Source organism: Bombina bombina, chromosome 12, assembly GCF_027579735.1.
Source record: "Bombina bombina isolate aBomBom1 chromosome 12, aBomBom1.pri, whole genome shotgun sequence".
Taxonomy (NCBI): Eukaryota; Metazoa; Chordata; class Amphibia; order Anura; family Bombinatoridae; genus Bombina; species Bombina bombina.
In genome coordinates this window covers 157,366,624-157,389,522 of record NC_069510.1, presented here as the reverse complement: position 1 = coordinate 157,389,522, position 22,899 = coordinate 157,366,624, and the positions used below count along the sequence as shown (strand labels likewise).

The 22,899-nt window shown below is 42.5% G+C and overlaps 1 protein-coding gene across 1 annotated transcript in view; it reads right to left on the bottom strand.

Annotated features, from left to right (window-relative positions):
* Window positions 1–22,899, bottom strand: part of RABGAP1 (RAB GTPase activating protein 1) — an 831,375-nt gene that overhangs the window by 77,212 nt on the left and 731,264 nt on the right. Inside the window, exon 17 of the mRNA XM_053696166.1 lies at window positions 19,575–19,703. Within this exon, the coding sequence (XP_053552141.1) occupies window positions 19,575–19,703 (129 nt within the window). The remainder of the gene's footprint in view (window positions 1–19,574; window positions 19,704–22,899) is intronic.

The following is a 22,899-nucleotide window of genomic DNA, read 5'->3' as shown; positions in this document are numbered from 1 at the left end:
CTTCTTTGAAGAAGGGTTAGGGCACAATGATGGAACAACAATCTCTTGATTGATATTCTTGTTAGTGACTAACTTAGGTAAGAACCCAGGTTTAGTACGCAGAACTACCTTGTCTGAATGAAAAATCAGATAAGGAGAATCACAATGTAAGGCCGATAACTCAGAGACTCTTCGAGCCGAGGAAATAGCCATTAAAAACAGAACTTTCCAAGATAACAGCTTGATATCGATGGAATGAAGGGGTTCAAACGGAACACCTTGCAGAACGTTAAGAACTAAGTTTAAGCTCCACGGCGGAGCAACAGTCTTAAACACAGGCTTAATCCTAGCCAAAGCCTGACAAAAAGCCTGAACGTCTGGAACTTCTGCCAGACGTTTGTGTAAAAGGATAGACAGAGCTGAAATCTGTCCCTTTAACGAACTAGCAGATAAACCCTTTTCTAAACCTTCTTGTAGAAAAGACAATATTCTAGGAATCCTAACCTTACTCCATGAGTAACTCTTGGATTCGCACCAATATAAGTATTTACGCCATATTTTATGGTAAATTTTCCTGGTAACAGGTTTCCTAGCCTGTATTAAGGTATCAATCACTGACTCCGAGAATCCACGCTTTGATAGAATCAAGCGTTCAATCTCCATGCAGTCAGCCTCAGAGAAATTAGATTTGGATGTTTGAAAGGACCCTGAATCAGAAGGTCCTGTCTCAGAGGCAGAGACCATGGTGGACAGGACGACATGTCCACTAGATCTGCATACCAGGTCCTGCGTGGCCACGCAGGCGCTATTAGAATCACCAATGCTCTCTCCTGTTTGATCCTGGCAATCAATCGAGGAAGCATCGGGAAAGGTGGAGACACATAAGCCATGTTGAAGACCCAAGGTGCTGTCAGAGCATCTATCAGCACCGCTCCCGGGTCCCTGGACCTGCATCCGTAACAAGGAAGCTTGGCGTTCTGGCGAGACGCCATGAGATCCAGATCTGGTTTGCCCCAATGATGAAGCAGTTGGGCAAACACCTCCGGATGAAGTTCCCACTCCCCTGGATGAAAGGTCTGGCGACTTAGAAAATCTGCCTCCCAGTTCTCCACGCCTGGGATGTGGATCGCTGACAGGTGGCAAGAGTGAGACTCTGCCCAGCGAATTATCTTTGAGACTTCCATCATCGCTAGGGAACTCCTTGTTCCTCCTTGATGGTTGATGTAAGCCACAGTCGTGATGTTGTCCGACTGAAACCTGATGAACCTCAGAGTTGCTAACTGAGGCCAAGCCAGAAGAGCATTGAAAATTGCTCTTAATTCCAGAATGTTTATTGGAAGGAGTCTCTCCTCCTGAGTCCATGATCCCTGAGCCTTCAGGGAATTCCAGACTGCGCCCCAACCTAGAAGGCTGGCGTCTGTTGTTACAATCGTCCAATCTGGCCTGCGGAAGGGCATCCCCTTGGACAGATGTGGCCGAGAAAGCCACCATAGAAGAGAATTTCTGGTCTCTTGATCCAGATTTAGCAGAGGGGACAAATCTGAGTAATCCCCATTCCACTGACTTAGCATGCACAATTTGCAGCGGTCTGAGATGCAGGCGCACAAATGGTACTATGTCCATTGCCGCTACCATTAAGCCGATTACCTCCATGCACCGAGCCACTGACGGGTGTTGAATGGAATGAAGGACACGGCAAGCATTTAGAAGTTTTGATAACCTGTCCTCCGTCAGGTAAATTTTCATTTCTACAGAATCTATAAGAGTCCCTAGAAAGGGAACTCTTGTGAGTGGCAATAGAGAACTCTTTTCTACGTTCACCTTCCACCCATGCGACCTTAGAAAAGCCAGAACTAACTCTGTATGAGACTTGGCAGTTTGGAAACTTGACGCTTGTATCAGAATGTCGTCTAGGTACGGAGCTACCGCTATGCCTCGCGGTCTTAGTACCGTCAGAAGAGAGCCCAGAACCTTTGTAAAGATTCTTTGAGCCGTAGCTAACCCGAAGGGAAGAGCTACAAATTGGTAATGCCTGTTTAGGAAGGCAAATCTTAGATACCGGTAATGATCCTTGTGAATCGGTATGTGAAGGTAGGCATCCTTTAAATCCACTGTGGTCATGTACTGACCCTCTTGGATAATGGGTAAGATGGTTCGAATAGTTTCCATTTTGAACGATGGAACTCTTAGGAATATGTTTAGGATCTTTAAGTCCAAGATTGGTCTGAAGGTTCCCTCTTTTTTGGGAACCACAAACAGATTTGAATAGTATCCTTGCCCGTGTTCCGACTGCGGAACTGGGTGGATCACTCCCATTAGTAAGAGGTCTTGTACACAGCGTAGAAACGCCTCTTTCTTTATCTGGTTTGCTGATAACCTTGAAAGATGAAATCTGCCTTGTGGAGGAGAAGCTTTGAAGTCCAGAAGATATCCCTGAGATATGATCTCCAACGCCTAGGGATCCTGGACATCTCTTGCCCAAGCCTGGGCGAAGAGAGAAAGTCTGCCCCCCACTAGATCCGTTTCCGCATTGGGGGCCCTCAATTCATGCTGTCTTAGGGGCAGCAGCAGGTTTTCTGGCCTGCTTGCCCTTGTTCCAGGACTGGTTAGGTTTCCAGGCCTGTCTGTAGCGAGCAACAGTTCCTTCCTGTCTTGGAGCGGAGGAAGTTGATGCTGCTCCTGCCTTGAAGTTACGAAAGGCACGAAAATTAGACTGTTTAGCCTTTGGTTTGGCCCTGTCTTGAGGCAGGGCATGGCCCTTACCTCCAGTAATGTCAGCGATAATTTCTTTCAAGCCGGGCCCGAATAATGTCTGCCCTTTGAAAGGAATATTAAGCAATTTAGATTTAGAAGTCACATCAGCTGACCAGGATTTAAGCCACAGCGCTCTGCGCGCTTGAATGGCGAATCCGGAGTTCTTAGCCGTAAGTTTGGTTAAGTGTACTACGGCATCAGAAATAAATGAATTAGCTAGCTTAAGGGCTTTAAGCTTGTTCATAATCTCATCCAATGGAGCTGTGCTAAGGGTCTCTTCCAGAGACTCAAACCAGAATGCCGCCGCAGCAGTGACAGGCGCGATGCATGCAAGGGGTTGTAATATAAAACCTTGCTGAACAAACATTTTCTTAAGGTAACCCTCTAACTTTTTATCCATTGGATCTGAAAAAGCACAGCTATCCTCCACCGGGATAGTGGTGCGCTTAGCCAGAGTAGAAACTGCTCCCTCCACTTTAGGGACCGTCTGCCATAGGTCCCGTGTGGTGGCGTCTATTGGAAACATTTTTCTAAATATAGGAGGGGGTGAAAAGGGCACACCGGGTCTATCCCACTCCTTGTTAACAATTTCTGTAAGCCTTTTAGGTATAGGAAAAACGTCAGTACACGCCGGTACCGCAAAATATTTATCCAGCCTACATACTTTCTCTGGAATTGCAACTGTGTTACAATCATTCAGAGCCGCTAATACCTCCCCTAGTAATACACGGAGGTTCTCAAGCTTAAATTTAAAATTTGAAATCTCTGAATCCAGTTTACTTGGATCAGATCCGTCACCCACAGAATGAAGCTCTCCGTCCTCATGTTCTGCAAATTGTGACGCAGTATCAGACATGGCTCTACTATTATCAGCGCACTCTGTTCTTACCCCAGAGTGATCGCGTTTACCTCTTAATTCTGGCAATTTAGATAGTACTTCAGTCATAACATTAGCCATGTCTTGCAAAGTGATTTGTATGGGCCGCCCTGATGTACTTGGCGCCACAATATCACGCACCTCCTGAGCGGGAGGCGAAGGTACTGACACGTGAGGAGAGTTAGTCGGCATAACTTCCCCCTCGTTGTCTGGTGATATTTTCTTAACATATAAAGTTTGACTTTTATTCAAAGTAACATCTATACATTGAGTGCACAAATTTCTATTGGGCTCCACATTGGCCTTTAAACATAGTGAACAAACAGATTCATTTGTGTCGGACATGTTTAAACAGACTAGCAATAACACTAGCAAGCTTGGAAAAAACTTTTAAATAAATTTACAAGCTATATAAAAAACGCTACTGTGCCTTTAAGAAACATAAAAATGTGACACAGTTGAATTAACAATGAACCAAATATGTTAAAACAACCAAATTTTAACAGAAAATGTATAAAGTTAGCAGAGGATTGCACCCACCAGCAAAAGGATGATTAACCCCTTAATACCCAAAACGGATAACAGTTGAAATAATAAACGTTTTTATCACAGTCAAACACACTGTCACAGGTCTGCTGTGACTGATTACCTCCCTCAAACTAATTTTGGAGACCCCTGGGCTCTGTAGAGACGTCCTGGATCATGGAGGAAGAAATAGGAAGACTGTGACTAAATTTTTACTGCGCAATAAAGCGCTAAAATAGGCCCCTCCCACTCATATTACAACAGTGGGGAAGCTCAGTAAACTGTTTTTATTCAGAAAAAAACGACAGCCATGTGGTAAAAATCATGCCCATAAAGTTTTATCACCAAGTACCTCAGAAAAAACGATTAACATGCCAGTAAACGTTTTAAAAATTGAAAATTATGAAGTGTTATTAATAAGCCTGCTGCTAGTCGCTTTCACTGCAGTGCAGGCTCAAATATTACTTTAATATTGACAGTATTTTCTCAGTGAAATTCCATTCCCCAGAAATACCTCAGAGTATACATACATACATATCAGCCTGATACCAGTCGCTACTACTGCATTTAAGGCTGCACTTACATTACATCGGTATTAGCAGTATTTTCTCAGTCAATTCCATTCCTTAGAAAATAATTTACTGCACATACCTCCTTGCAGGTGGGCCCTGAATGCTATCCCCTGTTCTGAAGTTACCTCACTCCTCAGAATGGCCGAGAACAGCAAGTGGATCTTAGTTACGACCGCTAAGATCATAGAAAAACTCAGGCAGATTCTTCTTCTAATGCTGCCTGAGAACAAACAACACACTCCGGTGCCGTTTAAAATAACAAACTTTTGATTGAAGAAATAAAAACTAAGTTTAACACACCACAGTCCTCTCACACGTCCTATCTTTAGTTAGGTGCAAGAGAATTACTGGATATGACGTAGAGGGGAGGAGCTATATAGCAGCTCTGCTTGGGTGATCCTCTTGCACTTCCTGTTAGGTAGGAGTTATAATCCCATAAGTAATGGATGACCCGTGGACTGACTACACTTAACAGGAGAAATAATGTTCTGAATCCAAAGATTGTGAACAGAATTGATCCAAATTTCTTTGAAAAAACGTAATCTGCCCCCTACCAGCTGAGCTGGAATGAGGGCCGCACCTTCATGTGGACTTAGAAGCTGGCTTAGCTTTTCTAGAAGGCTTGGATTTATTCCAGACTGGAGATGGTTTCCAAACTGAAACTGCTCCTGAGGATGAAGGATCAGGCTTTTGTTCTTTGTTGAAACGAAAGGAACGAAAATGATTATTAGCCCTGTTTTTACCCTTAGATTTTTTATCCTGTGGTAAAAAAGTTCCTTTCCCACCAGTAACAGTTGAGATAATAGAATCCAACTGAGAACCAAATAATTTATTACCCTGGAAAGAAAGTGAAAGTAGAGTCGATAAAAGCCGATTAAGCCATAAAAGCCGATTAAGCCATAAAGCTCTTCTAGCTAAAATAGCTAGAGACATAAACCTGACATCAACTCTGATAATATCAAAAATGGCATCACAGATAAAATTATTAGCATGTTGAAGAAGAATAATAATGTTATGAGAATCATGATCTGTTACTTGTTGCGCTAAAGTTTCCAACCAAAAAGTTGAAGCTGCAGCAACATCCGCCAAAGATATAGCAGGTCTAAGAAGATTACCTGAACACAAATAAGCTTTTCTTAGAAAGGATTCAATTTTCCTATCTAAAGGATCCTTAAAGGAAGTACCATCTGCCGTAGGAATAGTAGTACGTTTAGCAAGGGTAGAGATAGCCCCATCAACTTTAGGGATTTTGTCCCAAAACTCTAATCTGTCAGACGGCACAGGATATAATTACTTAAAACGTTTAGAAGGAGTAAATGAATTACCCAAATTATTCCATTCCCTGGAAATTACTTCAGAAATAGCACCAGGAACAGGAAAAACTTCTGGAATAACTACAGGAGATTTAAAGACCTTGTCTAAACGTTTAGATTTAGTATCAAGAGGACCAGAATCCTCAATTTCTAATGCAATTAGGACTTCTTTAAGTAAAGAACGAATAAATTCCATTTTAAATAAATATGAAGATTTATCAGCATCAACCTCTGAAACAGAATCCTCTGAACCAGAAGAATCATTAGAATCAGAATGATGATGTTCATTTAAAAATTCATCTGGATAAAGAGAAGTTTTAAAAGACTTTTTATGTTTACTAGAAGGAGGAATAACAGACATAGCCTTCTTAATAGATTCAGAAACAAAATCTCTTATGTTATCAGGAACACTCTGAACATTAGATGTTGATGGAACTGCAACAGGTAATGGTATTTTACTAAAGGAAATATTTTCTGCATTAACAAGTTTGTCATGACATTTAATACAAACAACAGCTGGAGGAACAGCTACCAAATGTTTACAGCAGATACACTTAGCTTTGGTAGTTCCAGCACCAGGCAGCGATTTTCCTGAAGTATCTTCTGACTCAGATGCAACATGAGACATCTTGCAATATGTAAGAGAAAAAACAACATATAAAGCAAAATTGATCAAATTCCTTAAATGACAGTTTCAGGAATGGGAAAAAATGCCAAAGAACAAGCTTCTAGCAACCAGAAGCAATGAAAAACGAGACTTAAATAATGTGGAGACAAAAGCGACGCCCATATTTTTTTAGCGCCAAATAAGACGCCCACATTATTTGGCGCCTAAATGCTTTTGGCGCCAAAAATGACGCCGACATTTTAGGCGCAAAAGAACGTAATATATCATCTAATAATATAAGTGTAATATATCATCTAATAATATAAGTGTAATATATCATCTAATAATATAAGTGTAATATATCATCTAATAATATAAGTGTAATATATCATCTAATAATATAAGTGTAATATATAATCTAATAATATAAGTGTAATATATCTAATAATATAAGTGTAATATATAATCTAATAATATAAGTGTAATATATCATCTAATAATAGACAAGTAATATATCATCTAATAAAATAAGTGTAATATATAATCTAATAATATAAGTGTAATATATCTAATAATAGAAGTGTAATATATCATCTAATAATATAAGTGTAATATATCTAATAACAGAAGTGTAATATATCATGTAATAATATAAGTGTAATATATCATCTAATAATAGAAGTGTAATATTTTACCTAATAATAGATGTGTAACATATCATCTAATAATGTACCTGAAAAAGCAGTGGAGTTATAACATAAAATATGAAAAATATCACAATATAAAAAAGGGTCAGCATAAAAATATAAGTTTTGCTATTGGTATTTGTTAGATTATGTTAGGGAATCTTTTTTCAGGTAGAACGTGCAATGTATGATAGACAGCGCAGAAAAAAGTTAAATTATGCATACCAGATCATTTTCTTTTTTTCTGTATGGGGAGAGTCCATAGCTGCATTCATTACTTTTGGGAAATACAGAACTTGGCCACCAGGAGGAGGCAAAGACACCCCAGCCAAAGGCTCAAATACCTCCCCCACTTCCCTCATCCCCCAGTCATTCTGCCAAGGGAACAAGGAACAGTAGGAGAAATATCAGAGTGAAAATGGTGCCAGAAGAACGAATAAATAAAAATTTATGCTTACCTGATAAATGTATTTATTTTCTTGACACGGTAAATCCACGGGATCATCAATTACTTTTGGGAATACCACTCCTGGCCAGCAGGAGGAGGCAAAGAGCACCACAGCAAAGCTGTTAAGTATCACTTCCCTTCCCACAAACCCCAGTCATTCGACCGAAGGAAAGGAGAGAAAGAAAGTAACACAAGGTGCAGAGGTGCCTGAAGTTTATATAACCAAAACTGTCTGAAAAAACAGGGTGGGCAGTGGACTCACTGTGTTAAGAAATAAATTTATCAGGTAAGCATAAATTTTGTTTTCATTCTAATACCCAAGCTAGAAGACACAGATGATAAGGGAGGTAACCTAAACAGAAGGCATCACTGCTTGAAGAACCTTTCTCCCAAAAGAAGCCTCAGCCGAGGCAAAAGTGTCAAATTTATAGAATTTAGAAAAAGTGTGCAAAGAAGACCAAGTCGCAGCCTTACAGATCTGTTCAACAAACGCCTCATTCTTGAAGGCCGAAGAAGACACCGCCCTGGTGGAATGAGCTGCAATTCTCTCAGGAGGCTGCTGTCCAGCGGTCTCATATGCCAAACAAATAATACTTCTCAACCAGAGAGAAAGAAAACATAATTTATGTAAGAACTTACCTGATAAATTCATTTCTTTCATATTAGCAAGAGTCCATGAGCTAGTGACGTATGGGATATACATTCCTACCAGGAGGGGCAAAGTTTCCCAAACCTCAAAATGCCTATAAATACACCCCTCACCACACCCACAAATCAGTTTAACGCATAGCCAAGAAGTGGGGTGATAAGAAAAAAGTGCGAAAGCATAAAAAATAAGGAATTGGAATAATTGTGCTTTATACAAAAAATCATAACCACCACAAAAAGGGTGGGCCTCATGGACTCTTGCTAATATGAAAGAAATGAATTTATCAGGTAAGTTCTTACATAAATTATGTTTTCTTTCATGTAATTAGCAAGAGTCCATGAGCTAGTGACGTATGGGATAATGACTACCCAAGATGTGGATCTTCCACGCAAGAGTCACTAGAGAGGGAGGGATAAAATAAAGACAGCCAATTCCGCTGAAAATAATCCACACCCAAAATAAAGTTTAAATCTTATAATGAAAAAAACTGAAATTATAAGCAGAAGAATCAAACTGAAACAGCTGCCTGAAGTACTTTTCTACCAAAAACTGCTTCAGAAGAAGAAAACACATCAAAATGGTAGAATTTAGTAAAAGTATGCAAAGAAGACCAAGTTGCTGCTTTGCAAATCTGATCAACCGAAGCTTCATTCCTAAACGCCCAGGAAGTAGAAACTGACCTAGTAGAATGAGCTGTAATCCTTTGAGGCAGAGATTTACCCGACTCGACATAAGCATGATGAATTAAAGATTTCAACCAAGATGCCAAAGAAATGGCAGAGGCCTTCTGACCTTTCCTAGAACCGGAAAAGATAACAAATAGACTAGAAGTCTTTCGGAAATTCTTAGTAGCTTCAACATAATATTTCAAAGCTCTAACTACATCCAAAGAATGCAATGATCTCTCCTTAGAATTCTTAGGATTAGGACATAATGAAGGAACCACAATTTCTCTACTAATGTTGTTAGAATTCACAACCTTAGGTAAAAATTTAAAAGAAGTTCGCAACACCGCCTTATCCTGATGAAAAATCAGAAAAGGAGACTCACAAGAAAGAGCAGATAATTCAGAAACTCTTCTGGCAGAAGAGATGGCCAAAAGAAACAAAACTTTCCAAGAAAGTAATTTAATGTCCAATGAATGCATAGGTTCAAAAGGAGGAGCTTGAAGAGCCCCCAGAACCAAATTCAAACTCCAAGGAGGAGAAATTGACTTAATGACAGGTTTTATACGAACCAAAGCTTGTACAAAACAATGAATATCAGGAAGATTAGCAATCTTTCTGTGAAAAAGAACAGAAAGAGCAGAGATTTGTCCTTTCAAGGAACTTGCAGACAAACCTTTATCCAAACCATCCTGAAGAAACTGTAAAATTCTCGGAATTCTAAAAGAATGCCAGGAAAAATGATGAGAAAGACACCAAGAAATGTAAGTCTTCCAGACTCTATAATATATCTTCCTAGATACAGATTTACGAGCCTGTAACATAGTATTAATCACAGAGTCAGAGAAACCTCTTTGACTAAGAATCAAGCGTTCAATCTCCATACCTTTAAATTTAAGGATTTGAGATCCTGATGGAAAAAAGGACCTTGTGACAGAAGGTCTGGTCTTAACGGAAGAGTCCACGGTTGGCAAGAGGCCATCCGGACTATATCCGCATACCAAAACCTGTGAGGCCATGCTGGAGCCACCAGCAGAACAAACGAGCATTCCTTCAGAATCTTGGAGATTACTCTTGGAAGAAGAACTAGAGGCGGAAAGATATAGGCAGGATGATACTTCCAAGGAAGTGACAATGCATCCACTGCTTCTGCTTGAGGATCCCTGGAAAGTTTCTTGTTTAGATGAGAAGCCATCAGATCTATTTCTGGAAGTCCCCACATTTGAACAATTTGAAGAAATACCTCTGGGTGAAGAGACCATTCGCCCGGATGTAACGTTTGGCGACTGAGATAATCCGCTTCCCAATTGTCTATACCTGGGATATGAACCGCAGAAACTAGACAGGAGCTGGATTCCACCCATACCAGTATTCGAGATACTTCTTTCATAGCCAGAGGACTGTGAGTCCCTCCTTGATGATTGATGTATGCCACAGTTGTGACATTGTCTGTCTGAAAACAAATGAACGATTCTCTCTTTAGAAGAGGCCATGACTGAAGAGCTCTGAAAATTGCACGGAGTTCCAAAATATTGATTGGTAACCTCACCTCCTGAGATTCCCAAACCCCTTGTGCTGTCAGAGACCCCCAAACAGCTCCCCAACCTGTCAGACTTGCATCTGTTGAAATTACAGTCCAGGTCGGAAGAACAAAAGAAGCCCCCTGAACTAAACGATGGTGATCTGTCCACCACGTCAGAGAGTGTCGTAAATCTGTTTTAAAGATATTAATTGAGATATCTTTGTGTAATCCCTGCACCACTGGTTCAGCATACAGAGCTGAAGGGGTCGCATGTGAAAACGAGCAAAGGGGATCGCGTCCGATGCAGCAGTCATAAGACCTAGAATTTCCATGCATAAGGCTACCGAAGGGAATGATTGTGATTGAAGGTTTCGACAAGCTGAGATCAATTTTAGACGTCTCTTGTATGTCAGAGACAGAGTCATGGACGCTGAATCTATCTGGAAACCTAAAAAGGTTACCCTTGTCTGAGGAATCAATTAACTTTTCGGTAAATTGATCCTCCAACCATGATCTTGAAGAAACAACACAAGTCGATTCGTATGAGATTCTGCTAAATGTGAAGACTGAGCAAGTACCAAGATATCGTCCAAATAAGGAAATACCACAATACCCTGTTCTCTGATTACAGACAGAAGGGCACCGAGAACCTTTGTAAAAATTCTTGGAGCTGTTGCTAGGCCAAACGGCAGAGCCACAAACTGGTAATGCTTGTCCAGGAAAGAGAATCTCAGAAACTGATAGTGATCTGGATGAATCGGAATATGCAGATATGCATCCTGTAAATCTATTGTGGACATATAATGCCCTTGCTGAACAAAAGGCAGGATAGTCCTTATAGTTACCATTTTGAATGTTGGTATCCTTACATAACGATTCAATATTTTTAGATCCAGAACTGGTCTGAAGGAATTCTCCTTCTTTGGTACAATGAAGAGATTTGAATAAAACCCCAGCCCCTGTTCCAGAACTGGAACTGGCATAATTACTCCAGCCAACTCTAGATCTGAAACACATTTCAGAAATGCTTGAGCCTTCGCTGGATTTACTGGGACACGGGAAAGAAAAAATCTCTTTGCAGGAGGCCTTATCTTGAAGCCAATTCTGTACCCTTCTGAAACAATGTTTTGAATCCAAAGATTGTGAATTGAATTGATCCAAATTTCTTTGAAAAATCGTAATCTGCCCCCTACCAGCTGAGCTGGAATGAGGGCCGCACCTTCATGTGGACTTGGGAGCTGGCTTTGGTTTTCTAAAAGGCTTGGATTTATTCCAGACTGGAGATGGTTTCCAAACTGATACCGCTCCTGTGGGTGAAGGATCAGGCTTTTGTTCCTTATTGTGACGAAAGGAACAAAAACGATTATTAGACCTAAATTTACCTTTAGATTTTTTATCCTGTGGTAAAAAAGTTCCTTTCCCTCCAGTAACAGTTGAGATAATAGAATCCAACTGAGAACCAAATAATTTATTACCCTGGAAAGAAAGGGAAAGAAAAGTTGACTTAGAAGACATATCAGCATTCCAAGTTTTAAGCCATAAAGCTCTTCTAGCTAAAATAGCTAGAGACATATACCTGACATCAACTCTAATGATATCAAAGATGGCATCACAAATAAAATTATTAGCATGTTGAAGAAGATTAACAATGCTATGAGAATTATGATCTGTTACTTGTTGCGCTAAAGCTTCTAACCAAAAAGTTGAAGCTGCAGCAACATCCGCTAAAGATATAGCAGGTCTAAGAAGATTACCTGAACATATGTAAGCTTTTCTTAGAAAGGATTCAATCTTCCTATCTAAAGGATCCTTAAAGGAAGTACTATCTGCCGTAGGAATAGTAGTACGTTTAGCAAGAGTAGAGACAGCCCCATCAACTTTAGGGATTTTGTCCCAAAATTCTAATCTGTCAGATGGCACAGGATATAATTGCTTAAAACGTTTAGAAGGAGTAAATGAATTACCCAAATTATTCCATTCCCTGGAGATTACTTCAGAAATAGCATCAGGGACAGGAAAAACTTCTGGAATAACAACAGGAGATTTAAAAACCTTATTTAAACGTTTAGATTTAGTATCAAGAGGACCAGAATCCTCTATTTCAAATGCAATTAAGACTTCTTTAAGTAAAGAACGAATAAATTCCATTTTGAATAAATATGAAGATTTATCAGCATCAATCTCTGAGACAGAATCCTCTGAACCAGAGGAACCATTATCAGAATCAGAATGATGATGTTCATTTAAAAATTCATCTGAAAAATGAGAAGTTTTAAAAGACCTTTTACGTTTACTAGAAGGAGGAATAACAGACATAGCCTTCTTAATGGATTTAGAAACAAAATCTCTTATGTTAACAGGAACACTCTGAGTATTAGATGTTGACGGAACAGCAACAGGTAATGTAACATTACTAAAGGAAATATTATCTGCATTAACAAGTTTGTCATGACATTCATTACAAACAACAGCTGGAGGAACAGATACCACAAGTTTACAGCAGATACACTTAACTTTGGTAGATCCAGCACCAGGCAGCGTTTTTCCAGAAGTATCTTCTGACTCAGTGTCAATCTGGGACATCTTGCAATATGTAATAGAAAAAACAACATATAAAGCAAAATTGATCAAATTCCTTAAATGACAGTTTCAGGAATGGGAAAAAATGCCAGTGAACAAGCTTCTAGCAACCAGAAGCAATAAATAATGAGACTTAAATAATGTGGAGACAATAGTGACGCCCATATTTTTTAGCGCCAAAAAAGACGCCCACATTATCTGGCGCCTAAATGCTTTTTGCGACAAAAATGACGCCACATCCGGAACGCCAACACTTTTGGCGCAAAAAAACGTCAAAAATGACGCAACTTCCGGCGACACGTATGATGCCGGAAACAGAAAAAAAAATTTGCGCCAAAAAAGTCCACGCCAAGAATGACGCAATAAAATGAAGCATTTTCAGCCCCCGCGAGCCTAACAGCCCACAGGGAAAAAAGTCAAATTTTAAGGTAAGAAAAAAATTGATTTATTCATATGCATTATCCCAAATATGAAACTGACTGTCTGAAATAAGGAACGTTGAACATCCTGAGTCAAGGCAAATAAATGTTTGAATACATATATTTAGAACTTTATATAAAAGTGCCCAACCATAGCTTAGAGTGTCACAGAAAATAAGACTTACTTACCCTAGGACACTCATCTACATGTAGTAGAAAGCCAAACCAGTACTGAAACGAGAATCAGTAGAGGTAATGGTATATATAAGAGTATATCGTCGATCTGAAAAGGGAGGTAAGAGATGAATCTCTACGACCGATAACAGAGAACCTATGAAATAGACCCCGTAGAAGGAGATCATTGAATTCAAATAGGCAATACTCTCCTCACATCCCTGTAAAACTGATTTGTGGGTGTGGTGAGGGGTGTATTTATAGGCATTTTGAGGTTTGGGAAACTTTGCCCCTCCTGGTAGGAATGTATATCTCATACGTCACTAGCTCATGGACTCTTGCTAATTACATGAAAGAAAAGTGTCAGTAGCTTTCTTACCCTTACGTTTTCCAGAAAAGCAAACAAACAAGGAAGAAGACTGACGAAAGTCCGTCGTAGCCTGCAAATAGAACTTAAGAACATTTACCTCCTCCATGCACCTAAGGCAAAGAGAATGACTGGGGTTTGTGGGAAGGGTAGTGATACTTAAAAGGTTTGCTTTGGTGCTCTTTTCCTCCTCCTGCTGGTAAGGATCGGTATTCCCAACAGTAATGGATGATCCCATGGACTCACCGTGTCATTAGAAAGAAAAAATACTTTAAGGCAGCCCACAGAAAAAAATATGGGCGGGGAGCTGTGGGCTCTCCCTGTACAGAAGAAAAGAAAATGATCTGTTAAGCATAATTTAAGTTTTTCTTCTTAAAACGGGGAGAGACCACAGCTGCATTCATTACTTTTGGTTAATCAATACCCAAGCTATAGAGGACACTAAATTCAAACGGACGGGACCAAAAAAGGCGGCCTTTTCTGAGGGCACCACAGCCTGCTACGACCCAGACACCCGACTAAAAACTACTTCAATCAGAAGCAGAAGGAATAAAAATGTGAAGAGGACCAAGTAACAGCCCAACAATTAGAGCCATATGGATCCCTAATAGAGATCACTCCTAACACTGGACTCAACTGAACACAAAAACCTCTGAGGAGACAAGAGCCCCACTGTCTACAAGCACAGAAAAAATAAACCCTCTCTATGATCAATGGCAAGGGAAAAGACAAACTCCCCACACCACATTCTCCCTAACGAGAAGAAAGAAAGAATCCTATAAGAGAGTCCAAAAGGACTCCAGAAACAATCCCCGAAAACTCAAGGACCAACAGAGAGAGAAGCCCCTAGCATAACTCGAAAAGGAGCGGACTACAAGGCCACAAGAGGACAAAACCCTGGAGAGAATACTCTACCAACGGAGGAGAACAAAGAAAGGAAACATTTCAGACCACCTCCTACATGGATCCCAAGGAACCAAAGAAAAGCCTTAACCAGAACCGAAGTCCTAGAAGGACAAAAAGGTAGAACATAACTACCTTGACCACAGACAGCCATCTGGCACATAGAAACTGAACACTCGTAGGTCAGAAACTCCAGGAGCAGAACAGGGATAGAATAGCAAAGTCCGAGATGCCACAAACGAAAGCCACCGGCTTCCAACAATAGGCAGTTATGTTAAACGTCAAGTCATACAGTAACAACTAGCCAACCACAAAGCTAGCAAACCTGCACCAGGATCTTCCTGGAAAGGAACAAGAGAAAAACTCAGAAAGCAGGGTGGCCCAACTCCCTCCTACTAGAAAACAGGGTAAGGGAGGATGACACCCTGACCAAAAATGAAGAACCAGCGGTTCCATATCAACCGAATCCCCTGCAAAGTCGCCCAACCTAAGGAAGGAGCACTCAGGATTCCTGATACGTGGTCGATGCCCAAACAGAGCAGTCAGAGTCCCTGACCCCTACTCCGAACGAACTTACCCTTCCCAGAAGCAACTGGCAAGGTCCAAAAAGACAAGGGGGACTAAAAAGTCCCAGCATCGACAAGGCCCGGAGATCAGATAACGAATCTCCCGCCAAAATTTCCTAAGGAAAAGAAGAAGGAAAGGAGGCACCAATACCGGAGAGACTAGCTCGGGTTCAAGGATACCTATCCTCATTTCTCTTCAGAAACTCAAAGGGAAGGTACACTCAGCAAAGAGAGACCCTCAAGCCAATTAAGCTCCTAGAGTCAGATGAGGAAAATCACCTCAGGGTGAGCCAACTGGATAGACACAGTAAAACAGATCCTTCCAAATAAAAGGAAATCTAAGAAAACCCAGGAAGACTCCAGTAGAGAATTTCACAGGAAAAACTTCCTCCATTTCTCAGGAAGAGAGAAAAGGAACCGCCCCAGTAGGAACAAGGAGAATTCCCTGGAACCAGGAAACCAAGCCTGTTCCTGGACGCCGGACAGATCCAAAGTCTATGAAAATTTGGAACCCAGATTAATCAAAATGCCAAGTCAAAAACAAGGACTGGGTTAAAAACTGGACACCCAGAACCAGGAGCCGGAACAAAACCAAGAAAACTTGTGGAACAACCACAAGTTACTCCAGCTGAAAATTAAATTGCACGAGAGTTGATGCAATCACAGCCAAGCCCCCATGGGTCTTGAACCCTGATCTCTCATGTTGTATCCCAGAGACTGTGCACTCAGCTTCAAAAGGGCTTCTAGGATAACACCAAGTCCGAAGACAAGGTATGACCCAAAAGAGATCCGAACTCAAACCTTAGAAATTAATCCCTGTTTGAGAGAATATGGCAATCTCTAAAGATCCAGTCTGGATCAACCCGCCAAAGCTCAAGGAATAGACGAATGAACAAGCATCCTAAAACTCCCATCATGCGACGGCAAAAGAGACTGCATAACAATCCCTCAGATTCCCAAGTATATAGGATCAAAAGGAGGGTACTACAAGAAAAATGGTCCAGAAGAACCGGGTCTTCTCAACCAGATGACAGGAAAGCCTTTCCTAAAGGCAAGGGGAAGCGAAAATACAGCAATCCTCAAAAAAGAGAAGCACTGCCTAAGGAGATCGGAACCAAAAAGGACAATTCAATCCACAATGGAGTACCATAAGAGAGGAAAAAAATTACCCCCTACATCAGGTACTTAAGATCTCCCTGAAGTCATCTGATCCCTCTCGAAAAGGGAGAACTCTAGCTCCTGTCCAAAGGACCTCAGGAACTACAAATATACTGTCATAGCAGGATTCGTAATCCAAGCTAACTATGCTAGCTATGTAGGGACAAGGCACTTAGGACTGAGAACGAATCAAACATCGGACGCCCCTCCAAGATGAAATAAGTAGGACCAGCCTGACATCTAGGATAGCAGGGCCTCCTATAGCTTGTAGAAACAAGAAAACAACCTTTTAACAAGAAGTAAGCAAACTTAGTACCCAAACAGGACCAGCCTGTAACCCAGGATACAACGTGTCTGATAGAAACCTCAAAGAACAGAGTGAACTAGTGTCCAACCAGGACTAACCTGATGTCCAGGATACGACAGAACTGTTCAAGAGTCCACTGAAAGTTCTAAACCCTAGCAGGGCTAGACTAATAAACAAACGATAGACAAATAAGCTCTGAGGCTTAAACATTGTCTCCTAAAAATTATAATTTTTTTTTTTGTAAACTTCCGCCGGAAGCAACATCTATCGTGACCATAAAATCGTCTGTACCAAAATCCTACAAAAGAAAAAGTTTCCTTAAAAGGAAACGTTAATAACAGTCTCGAGCTCTGGAAATAGAAGAAATAAAACACATCCTAACCGGATCAAAAGAAATTAGGCAGCACCCGCAGGTGAACGCCAAGACGGAATGGAAACACTAACAGGGCCAGCCTCTCAGAAAACTGCTTCCTCAAGAGCTCAGAACTGGGATTAGATACACAAACAAGACGACTAGGAGTAGGATCCTCATCCGTCCACTCGTCTAGCGCTGTTCACTATCCGATTCAGAAGACTGAGGATCCGTTGATAAGTCAGGACTGGGATCCTCCAAACCCTCCAATACATGTCTCAGCAGTACACGCAGGCGCACCATTCTGAATCTAAAGGCAAGATTCACCTCCGACGGGGCATCTGAAGACCCCGACCCTGAAGGCTGTGACCTTGAAGGCTGTACCCCTGAAGCCTCAGAGGGAACCGCTTCCCCAGGGGAAATATCCAATACAATCAGTCCCTCACCTGATGCACCCAGGTTAAGAGGACACGGATGAGCTCTTCGCTTGCAATCAGCAAGATGTAAGTGCGCCAATGCTAAAGATATATGGCCATGCGAAACCGTGCAATAACCTCTGGTGGAAATAACCTCCTTCCGGAGAAGGGGTAACGGTATATGGGACAACTGCCTGTGTAGGAAAATAAGAACTTAGGGAACGCACCTCACAGAACACAGAATCCTCAGAGGCTGACGGCTCAGCAGACTCTGTCTCCCCATTGGGGGAAGAGAGCGCTCTATTACGGCATACGGAACATAATTGATTGGGCTGGATAACCCGGGCCTCCCCACAATCTACGCAGGTTAAAGAATCTGAATCAGAGAAATTCTTCTCTGAAAAATCAGAATCCTCCATAACTCTGACTGATTAAATTATTGATAAAAATAACTGGCACCTCACACCCCCAATGGCTGGGGCACTCACCACCTCCTATGACCGAGACAAGTAAAGAACCGGTCTCTCCACCGACACACGGTCAGGAATATGGAGGTGCAACATGTAGGCCCAAGAAAAAGTGTGCCAGTCTACTGAAACTGAGCAGCTCGAGAACAAAAACCTGTATGCTCTGAAATAGCCATCTCTACACATAAGCAGACAAAATCACATAACAAACATGATTAAAGTCCCCCAGTGTTCAATAACCCCTCTCAGGAGATATTAACCCTTGATTTCATAAAGATAAAGGAGTCCCACTGAGACCCTGTCTTCTATCATTACATTACATTCCCACAATGAAAAGGAAAATGAAATGATCTTACTGGAATCTAAGCCGTGGAACAGTAACACGGACCTTCAAGTTTGACAGATAGTAGCGTTGCCTCTGACATGGACTTGAGTGAAGAAAGCAGGCAGGGAAACTCGTCAACGCTGATTGCTTATGGAGCTGTTACTATGAATCGGGATGGTTTTGCAGAAAGACTCTCCCTGCATCACTGGACTCTAACTTTCATCCATGCTCTCACTGAGAGGCTGACAGAAGAGTACTACCCTCCATAAGAGACCACTCCGTAATCTTCTGACACTTCTCTGCCAACCTCCTGTGATGAAAGGCAAAGAATGACTGGGGGATGAGGGAAGTGGGGGAGGTATTTAAGCCTTTTGGCTGGTGGTGGCCAGGTTCTGTATTTCCCAAAAGTAATAAATGCAGCTATGGACTCTCTCCATTTTAAGAATAAAAATAATTCTGCTGTGTAAATGCTGTCCTTTCATATGCATAATAGATGTTTTTTCTTTTTTTTTTTAAATAAGCTTTATTGAGAAATTGACAATACAGTATAAAAATAAAAGCCATATGCAATGCCCTGTTACAGGTAAATATTGTCCATATTGTATAAACTTTGTCACATGCTCCCTAAAATTTTTGGACGTGTCATGTGAACTTTTATGCATATGTTATTTGACTTTTATTCTGTTGCTCTATTAACATTGACTTCTAGATTGTAAGTTCCCACGGGAATAGGGCCCTCAATCCCTCCTGTATGTGTTTGTTTGTCCTGTATCTTACAAGTCTTGTTTTATTTAAATGAATTGTACCCATGGACAGCGCTGCGGAATATGTTGGCGCTTCATAAATAAAATCTAATAATAATAATAACATTGTCCTGATTATTGTTAAAGTATAAAAATATACTTAAAAAGACAAAGAGACAGGTAAATTATTTTTGTCGCACCTTTAGGCTGCAGGCCAGCTCCATGAGCCGCTTGGCATTATCCTCAGAGCGATAGCGTTTTGGAAGCTGAACCCGGAAGAATTTCAAGGCTCCCTCAAAATCAGTAAGGAGGAGGTCATCCTTAGATGTCTGTGAAGAAAAGCAAATTAGTGGTCTGCTGGGATATGCAAAAACATTGCTTGTGCTAACCCTGATTATTTCACCAAGAGTGGGCACACTGAGCGGCATACAGTTTCCAAGAAAGGGCACACACTGCATCTCACCATAAGGAGGGCACACCAAGTATCTCACCATAAGGAGGGCACACCAAGTATCTCACCATAAGGAGGGCAAACCCAGTATCTCACCATAAGGAGGGCACACACTGTATCTCACCATAAGGAGGGCACACCAAGTATCTCACCATAAGGAGGGCACACCAAGTATCTCACCATAAGGAGGGCACACCAAGTATCTCACCATAAGGAGGGCACACCAAGTATCTCACCATAAGGAGGGCAAACCCAGTATCTCACCATAAGGAGGGCACACACTGTATCTCACCATAAGGAGGGCACACCAAGTATCTCACCATAAGGAGGGCACACCAAGTATCTCATCATAAGGAGGGCACACCCAGTATTTCACCATAAGGAGGGCACACACTGTATCTCACCATAAGGAGGGCAAACCCTGTATCTCACCATAAGGAGGGCACACATTGTATCTCACCATAAGGAGAGCACACAGTCTCACAGGAAGGGCACACACTGTATCTCACCATAAGGAGGGCACACACTGTATCTCACCATAAGGAGGGCACACACTGTATCTCACCATAAGGAGGGCACACAGTCTCACAGGAAGGGCACACACTGTATATCACCATAAGGAGGGCACACAGTCTCACAGGAAGGGCACACAGTCTCACAGGAAGGGCACACACTGTATATCACCATAAGGAGAGCACACAGTCTCACAGGAAGGGCACACACTGTATCTCACCATAAGGAGGGCACACACTGTATCTCACCATAAGGAGGGCACACAGTCTCAGAGGAAGGGCACACACTGTATATCACCATAAGGAGGGCACACCAAGTATCTCACCATAAGGAGGGCACACCCAGTATCTCACCATAAGGAGGGCACACAGTCTCACAGGAAGGGCACACACTGTATCTCACCATAAGGAGGGCACACAGTCTCACAGGAAGGGCACACACACTGTATCTCACCATAAGGAGGGCACACAGTCTCACAGGAAAGGCACACACTGTATCTCACCATAAGGAGGGCACACAGTCTCACAGGAAGGGCACACACTGTATCTCACCATAAGGAGGGCACACAGTCTCACAGGAAGGGCACACACTGTATCTCACTATAAGGAGGGCACACAGTCTCACAGGAAGGGCACACACTGTATCTCACCATAAGGAGGGCACACAGTCTCACAGGAAGGGCACAAACTGTATCTCACCATAAGGAGGGCACACAGTCTCACAGGAAGGGCACACACTGTATCTCACCATAAGGAGGGCACACAGTCTCACAGGAAGGGCACACACTGTATCTCACCATAAGGAGGGCACACAGTCTCACAGGAAGGGCACACACTGTATCTCACCATAAGGAGGGCACACAGTCTCACAGGAAGGGCACACACTGTATCTCACCATAAGGAGGGCAAACCCTGTATCTCACCATAAGGAGGGCACACATTGTATCTCACCATAAGGAGAGCACACAGTCTCACAGGAAGGGCACACACTGTATCTCACCATAAGGAGGGCACACACTGTATCTCACCATAAGGAGGGCACACACTGTATCTCACCATAAGGAGGGCACACAGTCTCACAGGAAGGGCACACACTGTATATCACCATAAGGAGAGCACACAGTCTCACAGGAAGGGCACACACTGTATCTCACCATAAGGAGGGCACACACTGTATCTCACCATAAGGAGGGCACACAGTCTCAGAGGAAGGGCACACACTGTATATCACCATAAGGAGGGCACACCCAGTATCTCACCATAAGGAGGGCACACAGTCTCACAGGAAGGGCACACACTGTATCTCACCATAAGGAGGGCACACAGTCTCACAGGAAGGGCACACACACTGTATCTCACCATAAGGAGGGCACACAGTCTCACAGGAAAGGCACACACCGTATCTCACCATAAGGAGGGCACACAGTCTCACAGGAAGGGCACACACTGTATCTCACCATAAGGAGGGCACACAGTCTCACAGGAAGGGCACACACTGTATCTCACCATAAGGAGGGCACACAGTCTCACAGGAAGGGCACACACACTGTATCTCACCATAAGGAGGGCACACAGTCTCACAGGAAGGGCACACACTGTATCTCACCATAAGGAGGGCACACAGTCTCACAGGAAGGGCACACACTGTATCTCACCATAAGGAGGGCAAACAGTCTCACAGGAAGGGCACACACTGTATCTCACCATAAGGAGGGCACACGGTCTCACAGGAAGGGCACACACTGTATCTCACCATAAGGAGGGCACACAGTCTCACAGGAAGGGCACACACACTGTATCTCACCATAAGGAGGGCACACGGTCTCACAGGAAGGGCACACACTGTATCTCACCATAAGGAGGGCACACAGTCTCACAGGAAGGGCACACACACTGTATCTCACCATAAGGAGGGCACACGGTCTCACAGGAAGGGCACACACTGTATCTCACCATAAGGAGGGCACACAGTCTCACAGGAAGGGCACACACTGTATCTCACCATAAGGAGGGCACACAGTCTCACAGGAAGGGCACACACTGTATCTCACCATAAGGAGGGCACACAGTCTCACAGGAAGGGCACACACTGTATCTCACCATAAGGAGGGCACACAGTCTCACAGGAAAGGCACACACTGTATCTCACTATAAGGAGGGCACACAGTCTCACAGGAAGGGCACACACTGTATCTCACCATAAGGAGGGCACACAGTCTCACAGGAAGGGCACACACTGTATCTCACCATAAGGAGGGCACACAGTCTCACAGGAAGGGCACACACTGTATCTCAGCATAAGGAGGGCACACAGTCTCACAGGAAGGGCACACACTGTATCTCACCATAAGGAGGGCACACAGTCTCACAGGAAGGGCACAAACTGTATCTCACCATAAGGAGGGCACACAGTCTCACAGGAAGGGCACACACTGTATCTCACCATAAGGAGGGCACACAGTCTCACAGGAAGGGCACACACTGTATCTCACCATAAGGAGGGCACACAGTCTCACAGGAAGGGCACACACTGTATCTCACCATAAGGAGGGCACACAGTCT